This window comes from Rutilus rutilus (assembly GCF_951802725.1).
Source record: "Rutilus rutilus genome assembly, chromosome: 10".
Lineage (NCBI taxonomy): Eukaryota > Metazoa > Chordata > Actinopteri > Cypriniformes > Leuciscidae > Rutilus > Rutilus rutilus.
Window position 1 is genome coordinate 16810710 of NC_140215.1, and position 13212 is coordinate 16823921.

Here is a 13212-nt window from a genome sequence, read left to right on the forward strand (position 1 = left end):
TAATACCAAGTAATTGTATTTTAAAATCCTTACGCGTTGCTAGGAAAAAAAGTATGAATATGAATAAAAAAGTAAAATATGTTTGTATGTATATTGTACATCATATGACTTTTATATTGAAATGAAGCCGGGCTCCAAATATAACAATTTGTGTTACGTCACGTTGTGACGCAGACATGGCAACCGCTCAGGAACAGTTGTTTTATCGTTTTATCGTTGTTTGTTTTCTTAGAGATAATATTGCTGTAGAGACATTACATGTTCATTAGGCTTGAAGTACTTTATTATTCTAAAATGATGGTTTGGTGATTGTCTGGACAGCTAACAATGGTGGAGTGAATAAAAAGAGGAAAACAATGAAGTTTTGAGCGGCACAGCAGCGCGCGTTCGCGAGGCTCCTCCGTTTGGTATCGGGTTGCGCGCGCGTGTGTCAGCGTGGATAGAATTTGAAAGCGTTTCAGTTTAAATGTAGATTTAGATATTTATGTTTATGTATGTTTTAACCCATGAAACAAAGAGGACCACCGTTTGAAGCCGTAAAACGTTCAATGGTCAGGTAAGGAGAGTGAAGGCTAAGTCCATTATCACTGTGTTGGTGTAGTTTTGAAAAAGATGTGGTTAAACTTGTCATAAAGTTGTTGCTTTTATTAATATTGGCACATGTGCTTTAACGTTTTAACTAAATATTGATTGATGATCAACGATTATTGAAAATGATCATTTAATTAAGAAGAAATAGAATTTTGCTTTACAGCTGAGTGCATTTGACATAATAATACATTTAAATAACAATGGAATTGATAAAAAAGAAGGCATAGCATATGTTACACAATTGTTAATGTTAATGGGAAAGTTTCCCATTCATAAAATGAAAGGATATTACTCAAAACCAAATATTTCACACTTTACATTATTTTAGGCTATATTGTTAATGATTTACACAAGTCTAAACTAATTTTAAGGTGATTAGAACCTACATCATTGTAAGCAAATATAATTTACCGTCTATAGTCAAGTCACATTTATTTATATAGCGCTTTTTACAATACAGATTGTTTCAAAGCAGCTTTACAGAGATAACAGGAAAACCTTCCCTGACCATGTCTTAACATTCAGATTATTATTGCTTTTAACATATTATGCAATTTGCCAGTACATTATCACTCATGCAAGTACATTATCACTGCCACTTTAATGGTGATTTCTCCTGACCCAGCTCATTCATTTCAACAAATCTGTTTTCTTCTATAGAAATGGACAAATACACAGCATGTGTATGGCCACGTCTGGAGCCCTTTATGATCGGGGTGCTTCCCGCCACACCTCCAAGCAAATTCAGCATGCATTATCTGCGCAAGATGGTCAGTTACGTCCGGACACGGGATGGCTGTTTCCCCAGGCTCGGCTGGCACATGTGGCGACACATCGCTTGTGGCAAACTGCAGCTGGCAGAGGAGCTTGCCTGGCTGTATTTTGAAACTTTTGATCTGTTAATGCCTCGTTCTGCAGAGCAGAGATTAGAGTGGGCAGAAGCTCTATCTCAAAGCCAGAGTCCTAAGGAACTTGACAGACAGCGTTGTCAGGTAATAACAAAATGTCGTAGTGCTGTTAGACAGAATTGCAGATCTGCTGTACTAATGATTTTCTCTTTGTCTTCCTAGCTGTCAGTAAACACACTGCAGTTTCTACTCTTCCTGTATCTACAGCAGCTGAACCGAATCTCTCTCCGCACATCACTGATCGGGGAAGAGTGGCCAAGTCCGAGATCACGATCTCCCTCTTCCTCATCTGAAAGAGAGACCAAAATAAGCTCCCAAAATAAGGTGTGTGTGAATCTTATGAAAACATGAGTCATATTTCACCATAAATCAAAAGAAAAAATAGGAAAATCTTATTTTAAATATTATTTTATTTAAACTTATTTTATTTTTGTTTGTGTGTGCTGTGTTCACTACCATTTTAAAGTTTGGTTTCAGTATTTGTTTTTTAAATGAATACTTTTATTCAGCAAGGGTGCATTAAATAAATCAAAAGTGACAGTGAAGAAAGACTTTTATGTTGTTACAAAATATTTATATTTAAAAAATTTGTATAAATGCTAACCTTTCTATTTATCAAAAAATACTGAAAAAAAGTAGCACAGTTGATGGTAAGAAATGTTTCTTGAGCACCAAATCAGCATATTAGAATGATTTCTTAAGGATCATGAGACACTGAAGACTGGAATAATGATGCTGAAAATTCAGCTTTGCCATCACAGGAATAAATTACTATAAGTAATATTTTAACATATTAAAATAGAAAAGAGGTATTTTTAAAACACTTATTTTCAGAAACATAAAATAAATCTTACCGACCTTAAGCCTCTGAATAGTGTATGTGTACGTACAAATAGTTAACAAATGTATATGTAAGGAATAATTGACTCAGGGCCGTTGAATTATTCGAAAAATAATGCACACCCGAGGTGATAATGCGGGTGTACATTATTTTTCAATAATTCAATGGCCCGGAGTCAATTATTCTGCTTGTACTACGGTTACCACACCTCAAAACATTGTTTAGATGATGTATTTCAAGATATTTGTTAGGTTTTCGTCCTTAAAATGCTTTTGTGTGTGGGACTAATTTCGTAAGCATCTAATCCCAAGTCTCCGTTGCTAATTCCAAAACGTAATTTTAGTATTAGTAATGAAGGTTTCACCCACTGATGGTGGACTGTTGCAGTTATTAATGCAGTTATTAGAGAGAGAGAGAGAGAGAGATTAAGCATGTAAATTTTCTGAGTCTGTGTTCGGCAGCAGCATCTTAACTGTAAGTTTATCTGCTCCAAGAACAGAGCTGTTATTACCTCGCTTGTGAGAAATGTCATGTAGCTTTTTAATTGTTAACCTATTTTACTGATCAAATCGTCAGAGCAGCGCTGACAACACATTTCTGTGCGAGTGTAGCTACAGTATGTGTATGTGCGTTTGAGTGAGAGAGAGAGTATGTGCTTTTCGTATATAATAAAACATAATTTTATGGCAAAAAACATGGAAATAATTTGTCGTTTTTATCGTATTTACTATATTTATTTGCTAGGTCAATGTCATTATGGATTTGGGTTCTTTTGCTGTAGTAATCTGTAAGGACCTTTCAAATAACTGAAATAATTTGGCGATTATGATATGGAATTGTAATGCGGTAAAGACCTGCCTGGAACTACTTAAGCTGTGCGTTTCCCTGAAAATAATTGCACATTAACTTAGAAAGTTCATCAACTACCCAGATTCAAGCATTCAACAGCCCTATTTATTTTTTATTTTATTAATAAAATTAGAATTTGGAGGATGTACTTAATTGTCATGAAAATAATATTAAATTAATTTAAACATTAATAATATTTATTTTATTAAAAAATGGTTGTGTATAGAGAGAATTCTTTTTTTCTTTTTTTGCATAATAGTTAATTTATTCATTCTGTTTTACCAGAACTGGGACGACCAGGCTCATCTTACTTTCATCCAGACACACTTGGCTGAGCTCTTGGAGTTGCTAGTTGAGCCAGGCCAGCTGAGCAGTTCGGGACAGGTTCTGCGTGACAGCCAGCTCACTTCAGAGGCCATAGAGAGCCTCAGTCTGCTGCTGGAAGGTTCTGTGAGCCACAGCCATACTGTGCACCCAATCCACAAGCTCCTTAGCCGCTCAGCACTGCAGTCTCAGGCAGGATTCTCCAAACTCAGCCGCACTTACTCTCTGCAGCAATTCCAGGGGTTTCTGCATCAGGCTCTCTGCCTCAACCCCTTCGGTATCTCCACCTTCTCACAGACAGGCAAGAAACTGGCATGGTCCATGCAAGGTAAACTGGAAGTTCTCATCAAGGAAATAAAGTTGTAGGTGTTATTTTATCTTAAAGTTTCCAAATCAAACGTTCTTTAGGAATGTTTGTGGTATAGTTTCATTTAAATTGTATATGAACGGAAAGTTGTCAAAAATGCTAAAGGTACAGTAGCAAAACAAAAACAGCCTGTTTAATAAAATGACTTGAGGGAGAGTGAAAAATGGTAAATTCCAAAACCGCAAAAACCTTGACTAATATTAGAGATGGACCGATCGACTGGCCAGGGACCGGAAACGGACGATTTTTTGCATGATCGGCCGTTTTTGTGCATAATTGTACTAATTCCCGCAGGTTTTACGCCAATAGCGTGTGCGCGCACCACTTATCTATATAACCATATATATAAGCCACCTCTTGTGAGTCGCAAGTACCAAAATGAGTGGCTTACTACGCTTAAAATTAATCACACTGAAACCGCACGCGATTTGGCAAAGGCTGTGATTATTTTATGCGCAGTTTGTCAGTGCAGTGTGGTGATCGGTAGTAAATGCTGCTCCATCTGAACACCAGAGGGTGCTCTCAAGCAGATATGCCAAATATGCCCCGCTGCAGAAGTACGATAAACGCACATCATCCCAGGAAATCCCTATCGCTGTAGCTGAATAAACAGGAGATTGAAATGCTTTGATCGATTGAACATGACTTATAAACACACGACTGCCTTATTCTGTGTAAGAAGCCACATCATCTCACAGAAGAATGCTCAACTGTCATTATGAAGTGAGTTCGGAGTAAAAGCATGTTATTAAATGCTGTCTTTTGTTGGACAAGAGGTTATTAAATTCTTCTCATGTTTGGAAAACTGTTTGACGCGTGTTGCTTTTTCAAATTCACTTTATAAGTGACTCAAACTCACAGTGCTTTCAGATGGAGTAGCGTTTACAGAGCCGTACATCAATGACAAGCTGCGCATACAACATAATCGCAGCCTTTGTGATTTCAAAATCGCAATAAGCCATCTCGATTTAAGTGCGATTACATGGAAATTGCGATTAATCGTGCAGCCCTAGGGTTAGTTCACCCAAAAATTCTGTCATTAATTACTCACCCTCATGTCATTCCAAACCCGTAAGACATTTGTTCTAGTCTGGCTATCACCAGACCAAGCTCAATCTTTTAAGATTGAACATTGGTCTGGGGAGTCTGCTATGTATTTTCTACTGCACAAGAGGCGTGATCAACGGGCATAGTTCAAATGACTCAATTGGATAGTCCTTCAACCAATCAGACCAACGATCCGGGTGACGTACTTTGCAGAGTGACGTGAAAACTCTAGGCAGGAAATGTGTAACCAGTTGATCAGCGGTTTGCAGAAGAAGCATTGGAATCGAGCAATTTTTGCAGGTAATGCAAAAAAAAACATGAAAGCTAGTGGTATTTACACCCACTCGAGTGATTTGTTTGCTCAAAAGAAGCCATTGAGCATCGTCGAGTGGTTAAAAGGAATTAGACACAGCCGTAACGGCTCTGGAATTGGATTGGATTAAACCCGCCAGTAGCGTGCCAGGTGGATAAGCCAGTTTGTGATTGGTTCCCGCAAATTTGTAAAGGAAGCAGCAGAGATAAATGTACAGGTTTCCAGCCTGAGCTGCAGGGCGAAATCAAATCGCCAGCAGATCAGGCTGGGTTTACCCAGTCTACCTCCATTCATCTTCGGAACACAAATGAAGGTATTTTTTGATGAAATCCAAGAGCTTTCTGACCCCTCCATAGACAGCAACGCATCAACCACTTTCAAGGCCCAGAAAGGAAGTAAAGACATTGTTAAAATAGTCCATGTGACTACAGTAGTTCAACTTAATGTTATAAAGCGACGAGAATACGTTCTGGGCCTTCAAAGTGGTTTTTGCATTGCTGTCTATGGAGGGGTCAGAAAGCTCTCGGATTTCATCAAAAATATAATCATTTGTGTTCTGAAGATGAACGAACTTCTTACTGGTTAATATTCTTACTTTGAATTTTGGTTTTGTTCTTGTTTTATTACTGTATTTTTACTTTTTTTATATATATATTTTTTATGAAAATAAAAATGTCCATTTAAGAAAAGTAGATTTTTGTTTGTATATTCTGCCAATTATAGTACTTTGAAAGAAAATCTGAATCGGCAAAACACTCTTACAAAAGAAAACTTAGAAAACTGCAATTGGTGCATCTCTAAGTGAACCTCAAGGGGAGAAATGAAGGAAATTTATATTATGACTTTAGCTTGAATTGATGGATGGTTTACCTGATTAGTAGCATCATTAACTCTTCATATTTTGTTTTGTAGTTGAGGGCACCTTGAAGAAAGCCAAAATATTCAGAAACACCCACTTGGCTCCTCCAGGAAGTCGACTGGTGCTCATGTCGCACATTTGCAAACAGACATTGGCCAAAGACTCTGAAAAGCTGAATGATGCCAACATCAAACTCCACCGCTGCAGTGAGGCTTTCATCTACCTTCTCTCTCCTCTGCGGTGAGGAATCACTTTACTAGAATAAAATTAATGCATTATTTTTGTCAATTGGGTATCAAAAGCCCTTTTTTTTTTTTTTTGTACGTTCCATGATAGATTCTCTCTGTCAGTCTATTATATTATATCATAATATTATACATTTATATAATTATCTATTTTATTTTATAATAATTTCACTGTCTATACTGTTAACATTTGTGTATGTATTGTAGTTATTTTTGAACTAAAATAAACTGCTTTACCTTTCAGCACAGATTTGCTCCAATATTTATTATGTATTTGTTTTTGTTTTTTTACAAAAATTAACCCTAGTTCAAGTCTTGCATTATTATTTTGGGTGTGAAATTTTAATGTAAGTTCTTAATAAGTACCTGGGCAATACGTTTGTCATTATTGTCATTTTAAGACCATTTGCAGTATCTTATAAGTTATAACTCCTTTTAAATATGGTTATTCATTTGTTTGTTTGGGTATTTTTTTTAACCGTTTTAACCCTGTTCTTGCCACAAAAATATCAGGCCTTAGATGCTGACATGGAATAAAACATCCTAATAAAAAAGTAAAATAAATGTGCACTAGTCAATGTGCACCACACTACTGAAAGAAATCAGTTCTAGTCAACCATCCTGTCATATTTCTAATAATAGCAGCAATGGATAAATCCTTTCCTTGCCTGGACTTAAAGTCAAAATAAATGCTGATCAATAGCCTGCTGTCAATTAGTCATTTTTGTTGTGTTTGTTTATTACTGTCAACATCCGTCTTTATCTTACAGATCTGTGACCTTGGATAAGTGCAGGAACAGTACAGTGGTCCTCGGCCCGGTGGGCACCAGCGTCCACATTCAGAGCTGTGAGAACGTTCGTGTGGTGTGTGTGGCTGGCCATCTGATTGTAGGCGGCTCCTTTCACTGCACAATCCATGCCCTCACCCCCACTCGACCCCTTCTCCTTCCTGGAAATGTGTCTCTCACTCTGGGCCCATTCCACACACATTACCCTACTTTAGAGGACCACATGGCTAGTGTAGGCCTAGCTGTGGTTCCCAATTTATGGGACCAGCCACTGCTGTTCGGAGCAGAGGGTTCCACTTCAGACGCAGGCTGCTACCACATCCAGCCCCCCTCTGAGTTTTATCCGCTGGTGATACCCTTCCAAATGGAGGGGGATAACTGTGAGTTCCCTTGGGACCTGCCGGCAGACTACCAGAAGGCTGTGGAGGGCAGAGAGAAGGCGATAGAGGACTGGCAGAAGACCGTGAAGGAAGCACACTTGAACAAGTGAGTCCACTTTTCGGTTCCTTTTAAGGCTGCATTTTAATGCATTCTAGATCTGTGGCATCACGCTAGTCGCTGTTATTGTCGACTGGGTTTTTTGTGTGTGTTTCATGACAAAATATTATTTTGGTTTATTATAACAAAATATATTACATTATGTGTTTGTATTTTATTTTTATTATTATAATAATATACAGTACTATTATTATTATTATTATTATTATTATTATTATTATTATTTTTAGATTAAAATAATCATTTACTTTTTTTTCTTTTTATAAACAGCTTTGTTGATTTTAATGCATTCTAGATCTGTCACATTGTGGCGTCTATTTATCATCCATCTTATATACTGTAATAAAGTATGTGTTTGTATTTTTATTATATTAATATTTATTATAATTTTAGGGGGAACAAATTTTCTAATCATTTTCTCTTAGATCGACAGACAGATGCATGCTATTTGGGGTTATACTAAACACAAATTTTCTATATAATAGGCATATATTGGTATTTCTAATAGGCATATATAAAAGTTATTAATGTTAGAGTGGATTTTTTATATTTTACAAATATTAATTGTAATTCAAGATCGTAAGTCCTAGCATTATTAGCATTATTAAATCAGACATGGAATTTTAATGTAACTCCATAATAACCTGGGCAATAAGTTTGTTCTTTTTCAGTAGTAATGCATTGTCTTTTCTGTCGTAAAGGGTTCAGAGGCGGCAGTTTCAGGCCTTAGTGGAGCAGAAGTTTCATGAGTGGCTGCTCGAGACAGGAAAAAGACAAGAGCTAGACAGTCTTCTCCCGTCTGCCCTCAACCCCTCCACCTCCACCTCTTTGGACCACTGGCCTTCAAGCCACACCTCCAACTCTGGACTAAATGTGCTGAAAGATCAACCACCTGAACAAGCAATGGGACGGGCGCCAACAGTTTGCTAAAAGAGCAGCTAAACAATCAAAACCCTCACTTTCCAAAAACTGATTATCAAACATTAGTACTCTTCCGGTACAAAGGCGGTCAAAAACAATCCATGTATATAAACAATGCTGTATTTAGACAAGGACATTGTGTCCTTTTACACTGTTGACGTCTAGAGAAATCTATGCTGGATTAGTTTGTAGAGTTGCTGTAGTGTGTATTATTGCTGCAGGTGTCTGATAGTTTAAGCATAATGTTACTTATTGTTATAAGACATCAGTCATTCCAGAGCTTGATATGTATAAAATATCACCAGAAGAGAGTCGTTATTTAATTAAATCGAAAAAGGGAATGATTACTGCCCTCATATGAATTTAGAGAGAACAGGGAATGAGATGCGTGTAGTCATGTACTGTAGTAATAGACAAATGTGTCATACGCTCAACTGGTACGTGGTGTAACAAAGAGTTTGCAGCTATTGTCTCCTGAAATGTCACGGCCAGTATGAATGTGTACATTTCGCTTTGTTTTTGTTTTTTTTATGTTCGTTCACAATGCCTTATACTGTAATTGCACTATAACTGTATCTTCACAATACAGATTTCAATGCTGTCACTTAAAATGTCTCTTGGATGTATTCATGTCTTAAGTGAACATTTTAAATATGTTTGAACAAGCATTTTATTTGTACTAACAATAGGCTACAGTTTATTAAAGGTAATATTGTTTGGGTGTTTTATAAACATGCCCTATTGTAATATTCAGTTTAAAGTGAACAAGTAAAGAAATGCTTTTTGGACTTTAGACTCCATGAAAACTGAACGATGTGACCATAGCAACACCCGCCTTTCTTTCTTTTGAGCTTTAATGGCCATATCAGATCAATAGAGATTGGCTTTGGCTTTCTGAATGGAATATATGTGTGAAATGTGTTGCCATTTTAAAAAACAAATCATTTTTCATATTTCCCTTAATTATGGTACTTTAATAGTATGTGCTGGATTTGAATGTAACTTCAACTATTGTAGTATTTATTAATATTTTGAAAAAATTTATATATAAAAATTTTAGTATATTTAAAAATATGTATACATAGAAGTCCTAATATTTCTCAAACTGATGCTGGTCAAGCTCCATGCACATACAGGATAGAATCAGAATCTTTTAAGCCACAACATCAACATCTCAAATCATTCGAATCCGTTGCGGTGTCCGTGCCGTTGTCTGTGACGGTGTCCGGTCTCTGTGCCGACTGATTTTTTTGTCATCTGATTCTGTTCCCCCCATGTTTCTTAGACAGTGAGGTTCTAATATTTATCAAACTGATATTGCTTAATTAACCCCAATAGCCAAATGGTCAGTGCACTGATATTTGGTACTGATGGGCTTTAAGCGACCCGTGTCCCAAGTCCCCCCTTGTTGTTGTTTTTCTTGATCCCATCCATTAAGCCACTACATCAACACCTCTCATAATGGAAGATTTCGACAGCTGGTTTGTTTGCCGTCTGATTCTGTTCCCCCCATGTTTCTTATACAGTGAGGTTCTAATATTTATCAAACTGATGCTGATTAATGGCCCATATAGTTAAGTGGACAGTGCACTGATATTCGGCACTGATGGGTTTTAGGTGACCCGAGTTCAAGTCCCCCTCGTTGATTTTTTTCTTGTTCCCATTCTCTCTTCCTTAGCAAATGCACTTTATCTTCTGTATCTGTCTCATCCGGCGCCTCTGGGGATAGATGCCTTTGCTCATCCATGGCTGGCTTTGAAGCTATATGCATTCCCTCCAGTCAAGTTAATTCCTGCAGTCCTTTGCAAAGTGAGGGAGTGCAGAATTCACCTTCTGTTGGTAGCCCCGTTCTGGCCATCCCAGATGTGGTTTTCGGGGCTGAGCTCCTTGGTAGAAGGGTCCCCGTGGGAAATTCCAATCAGGAGAGATATGTTGTCTCAGCTCCAGGGCAGGATTTGGCATCCTCATCCCGAGATATGGAAGCTATGGTTGTGGCCGATCAGGGGTGGTCGCTAATGGCTTCTGGTCTTCCCTCTAATGTTCGGGAGACCACTGATAACACTTGTGTGCCTTCTGGTTAGATGGATGTATTTTTCTAAGTGGAAGGACTTTGAGTCTTGGTGTATGGCTCGTGCAGTGGATCCAGTCAGCTGTTGGTTCAGAGCTGAAATTCCTGCAGAATAAGTTTGTGGTCGGAGCGGCTGTGACTACTTTGAGGGTTTGCGTCGCGGCTATCGCCACCTGTCACGAGTCAGACGAGGTCCCCTTAAGTAGACACAGTCTGGTCTCTTCATTTATGCGTGGAGTTAGACGCTTTAGGTCTGCGCGTCCTGTTTGTGTCCCCACCTGAGATTTGTCGGTTGTTTTGGAGGGGTTATTGGAACCTTCTTTCGAACATTTGGAGTCAGCTCCTGACCGGCGCTCACTCTACTAGGAGTGTCACATCTTCCCTGTCCCTTCCCTGTGTCACAAAAGTTCCTTTGGAAGATATTTGTGTGGTGGCAGATTGGTCCTCTCCGCATACTAATTGCTCCGATTGTGGCATCGCTACGCAGCGATGAGTGAACCTATGAAAGAGACCGTCTGGTACCTACGTAACCTACCTGATAGCAACAGACTCGGGGGCGGATCCGCCCTCAAGTCGACAGCTCCGCTGTACTGGCCAGACTCAATTCGGCCATGCCACAAGATATGCCCCGCCTCTGGACAGCGCACTGTCAACTAGCGGCCTTGCAAGTTGCAACAGATGCTGGGCAGATTGGCTGTCATATGGCACTTACACATTTCAACAGAGCTGATCTCAGTGTTCAAAACGTTTTGAATTTTATAAGTCCTTATTTCTCTCGGCATTACATTATGGCTGCAGACTTCAGAATATTACCAAATACAAATGGGTAGGGAAGAGATACACTGATACCAGTATCGGTATCGGCCCGATCCTGCGCTTGAGTAAGACATAAGTGGAAAGTTTGCAGTTCAGCCGGATGTCAATGGCAAACAAAAGTAAAACGAGGCATGTAGCTTGTTATTAACGTTAACTGGCGAGAGAGAGAGAGAACTTCTGTTGCATGCTCTTGATTGCTGATTGTTCACTCAGCACACGTGTCATTTGGATTAAAACTAAATCATATATAAGTAAAACATGAACTGTTACGTGTTACCTGATTTATGTATAACGAATGGTTCCCTACATTATTAAAGGACGTTTGCAGGTCAAGAAGTTTCATGAACACAAACATTCGAAGCGCGAGCCCCGAAAACTGCGCCTCAGTGTTTGCTGTCTCAGACAGCGCGCGAAAACGGAATTGAATTATTTTTTTACGTCTTGCGCGGTACGGACGAATTCACACAAAATTATGTAAAAACGCCTGTCTTGGCAAGTATCCTAGTAAACATTGTTGGTTATATCTCAAGTGAACATAAGACAGCATTTATATGGGATCTGTGCGTTCGGTCTTAAAGGGATAGCAGTCTAATAAACCTGCTGCTGCGTTTTAATGTGAATAAAACCAAGGACAAAGAAATCACTCACTGCTCTTGACTAAATACCTTTTGTAACTTTATAAAGATCCATCTATATTTAATTTATACAGTAATGAATATTCAGTGTTATTTCACATTTAATTACTTTATTCAAATGTACTGAAAATTACCGTTATACCTTCCTGAAAAACTCTAAAAACAGTTTATTTCATGTGTAGCCTTTCTTTGTTCTGTTGTATTTATTTGTCATTTGATTATTTGTTCTTATTTTATTACTGACTACTTGTCTTTAATAATGTTTTAAATTTACATTAATTAGGCTAGTAGTTTTTGCTGTAGTATAAAAATTGTAATAGAGAATTACAGAGAATAGTGTAGAGAAATAGTGATATTTCACTGGTATCTAAACATTTGAACTGACCCAATCCTCAGCACTGATCCCTGCAGCTCTTAAAATGTGCTGTGCTATTAAATGAAAGATAAAATATGCAATATAATGAACAATGAAAGTAACAGAAGCTCATACAATAGCCTAAATTTTAGCAGGCTTAATTAAGCATGAAAATAACTGAAGGAAATATATTTGCTGAACAAATTAAGCCAACTAATATGAATCATATTCCTTTGGTTACTCTACCCAAATAATTCAAAAATGACAAATGCAGTGAAAAAACATCGGTCTCGGACTCCCTACAAATTGGTGTTTTTCACCGACTGTATCATGAATACTGAGTATTTATACATGATCTGACACATAATGCTTTTTGCGTATTTTGTAGCAGGTAAGTGTGCATATTCTGACAGGTTACTTTATTAAATATAATATTTCACTGTAGATTTGTCATTTTAAACCTAAATGATCACTGCCTGTTCATGAGTCTATGCAAACCACTCACATTTTCTCCAGATTTAGTTTAGTTAGTTGGTTTATTTGCCAGTGGCTGTGCTGTTGAAAAGAGCTGAGCCAGGGTAATGGGTGCCATTCAGCATGGCATGCATGACAATTCAATGAGTCTGGGCTCTTTATTTGGCACTGCTCTTGGCATCGGGTTCTGGCCAGTGTGCTGCGTTTGTTGTGGTTCAGGTTGGTCCAGTTGTGGGATGCAGTGGTGTTCCAGGGTGAATGAATGCCCGTGCCAGGCTAGTCATTATCCTTTAATCCCCATTTGCTTTTCTGG

The 13212-nt window shown here is 38.1% G+C and overlaps 1 protein-coding gene across 1 annotated transcript; it reads left to right on the forward strand.

The window, feature by feature from the left end:
- Nucleotides 1-155: 155 nt before the first annotated feature.
- tbccd1 (TBCC domain containing 1) lies at nucleotides 156-9162 on the forward strand. The gene is made up of 7 exons (XM_084422289.1): nucleotides 156-556; nucleotides 1252-1583; nucleotides 1662-1823; nucleotides 3475-3841; nucleotides 6153-6339; nucleotides 7115-7618; nucleotides 8332-9162. The coding sequence occupies exons 2-7, from the start codon at nucleotides 1254-1256 to the stop codon at nucleotides 8558-8560; spliced, it is 1779 nt and encodes a 592-aa protein (XP_084278415.1). The 5' UTR covers nucleotides 156-556; nucleotides 1252-1253; the 3' UTR covers nucleotides 8561-9162.
- Nucleotides 9163-13212: the final 4050 nt, after the last annotated feature.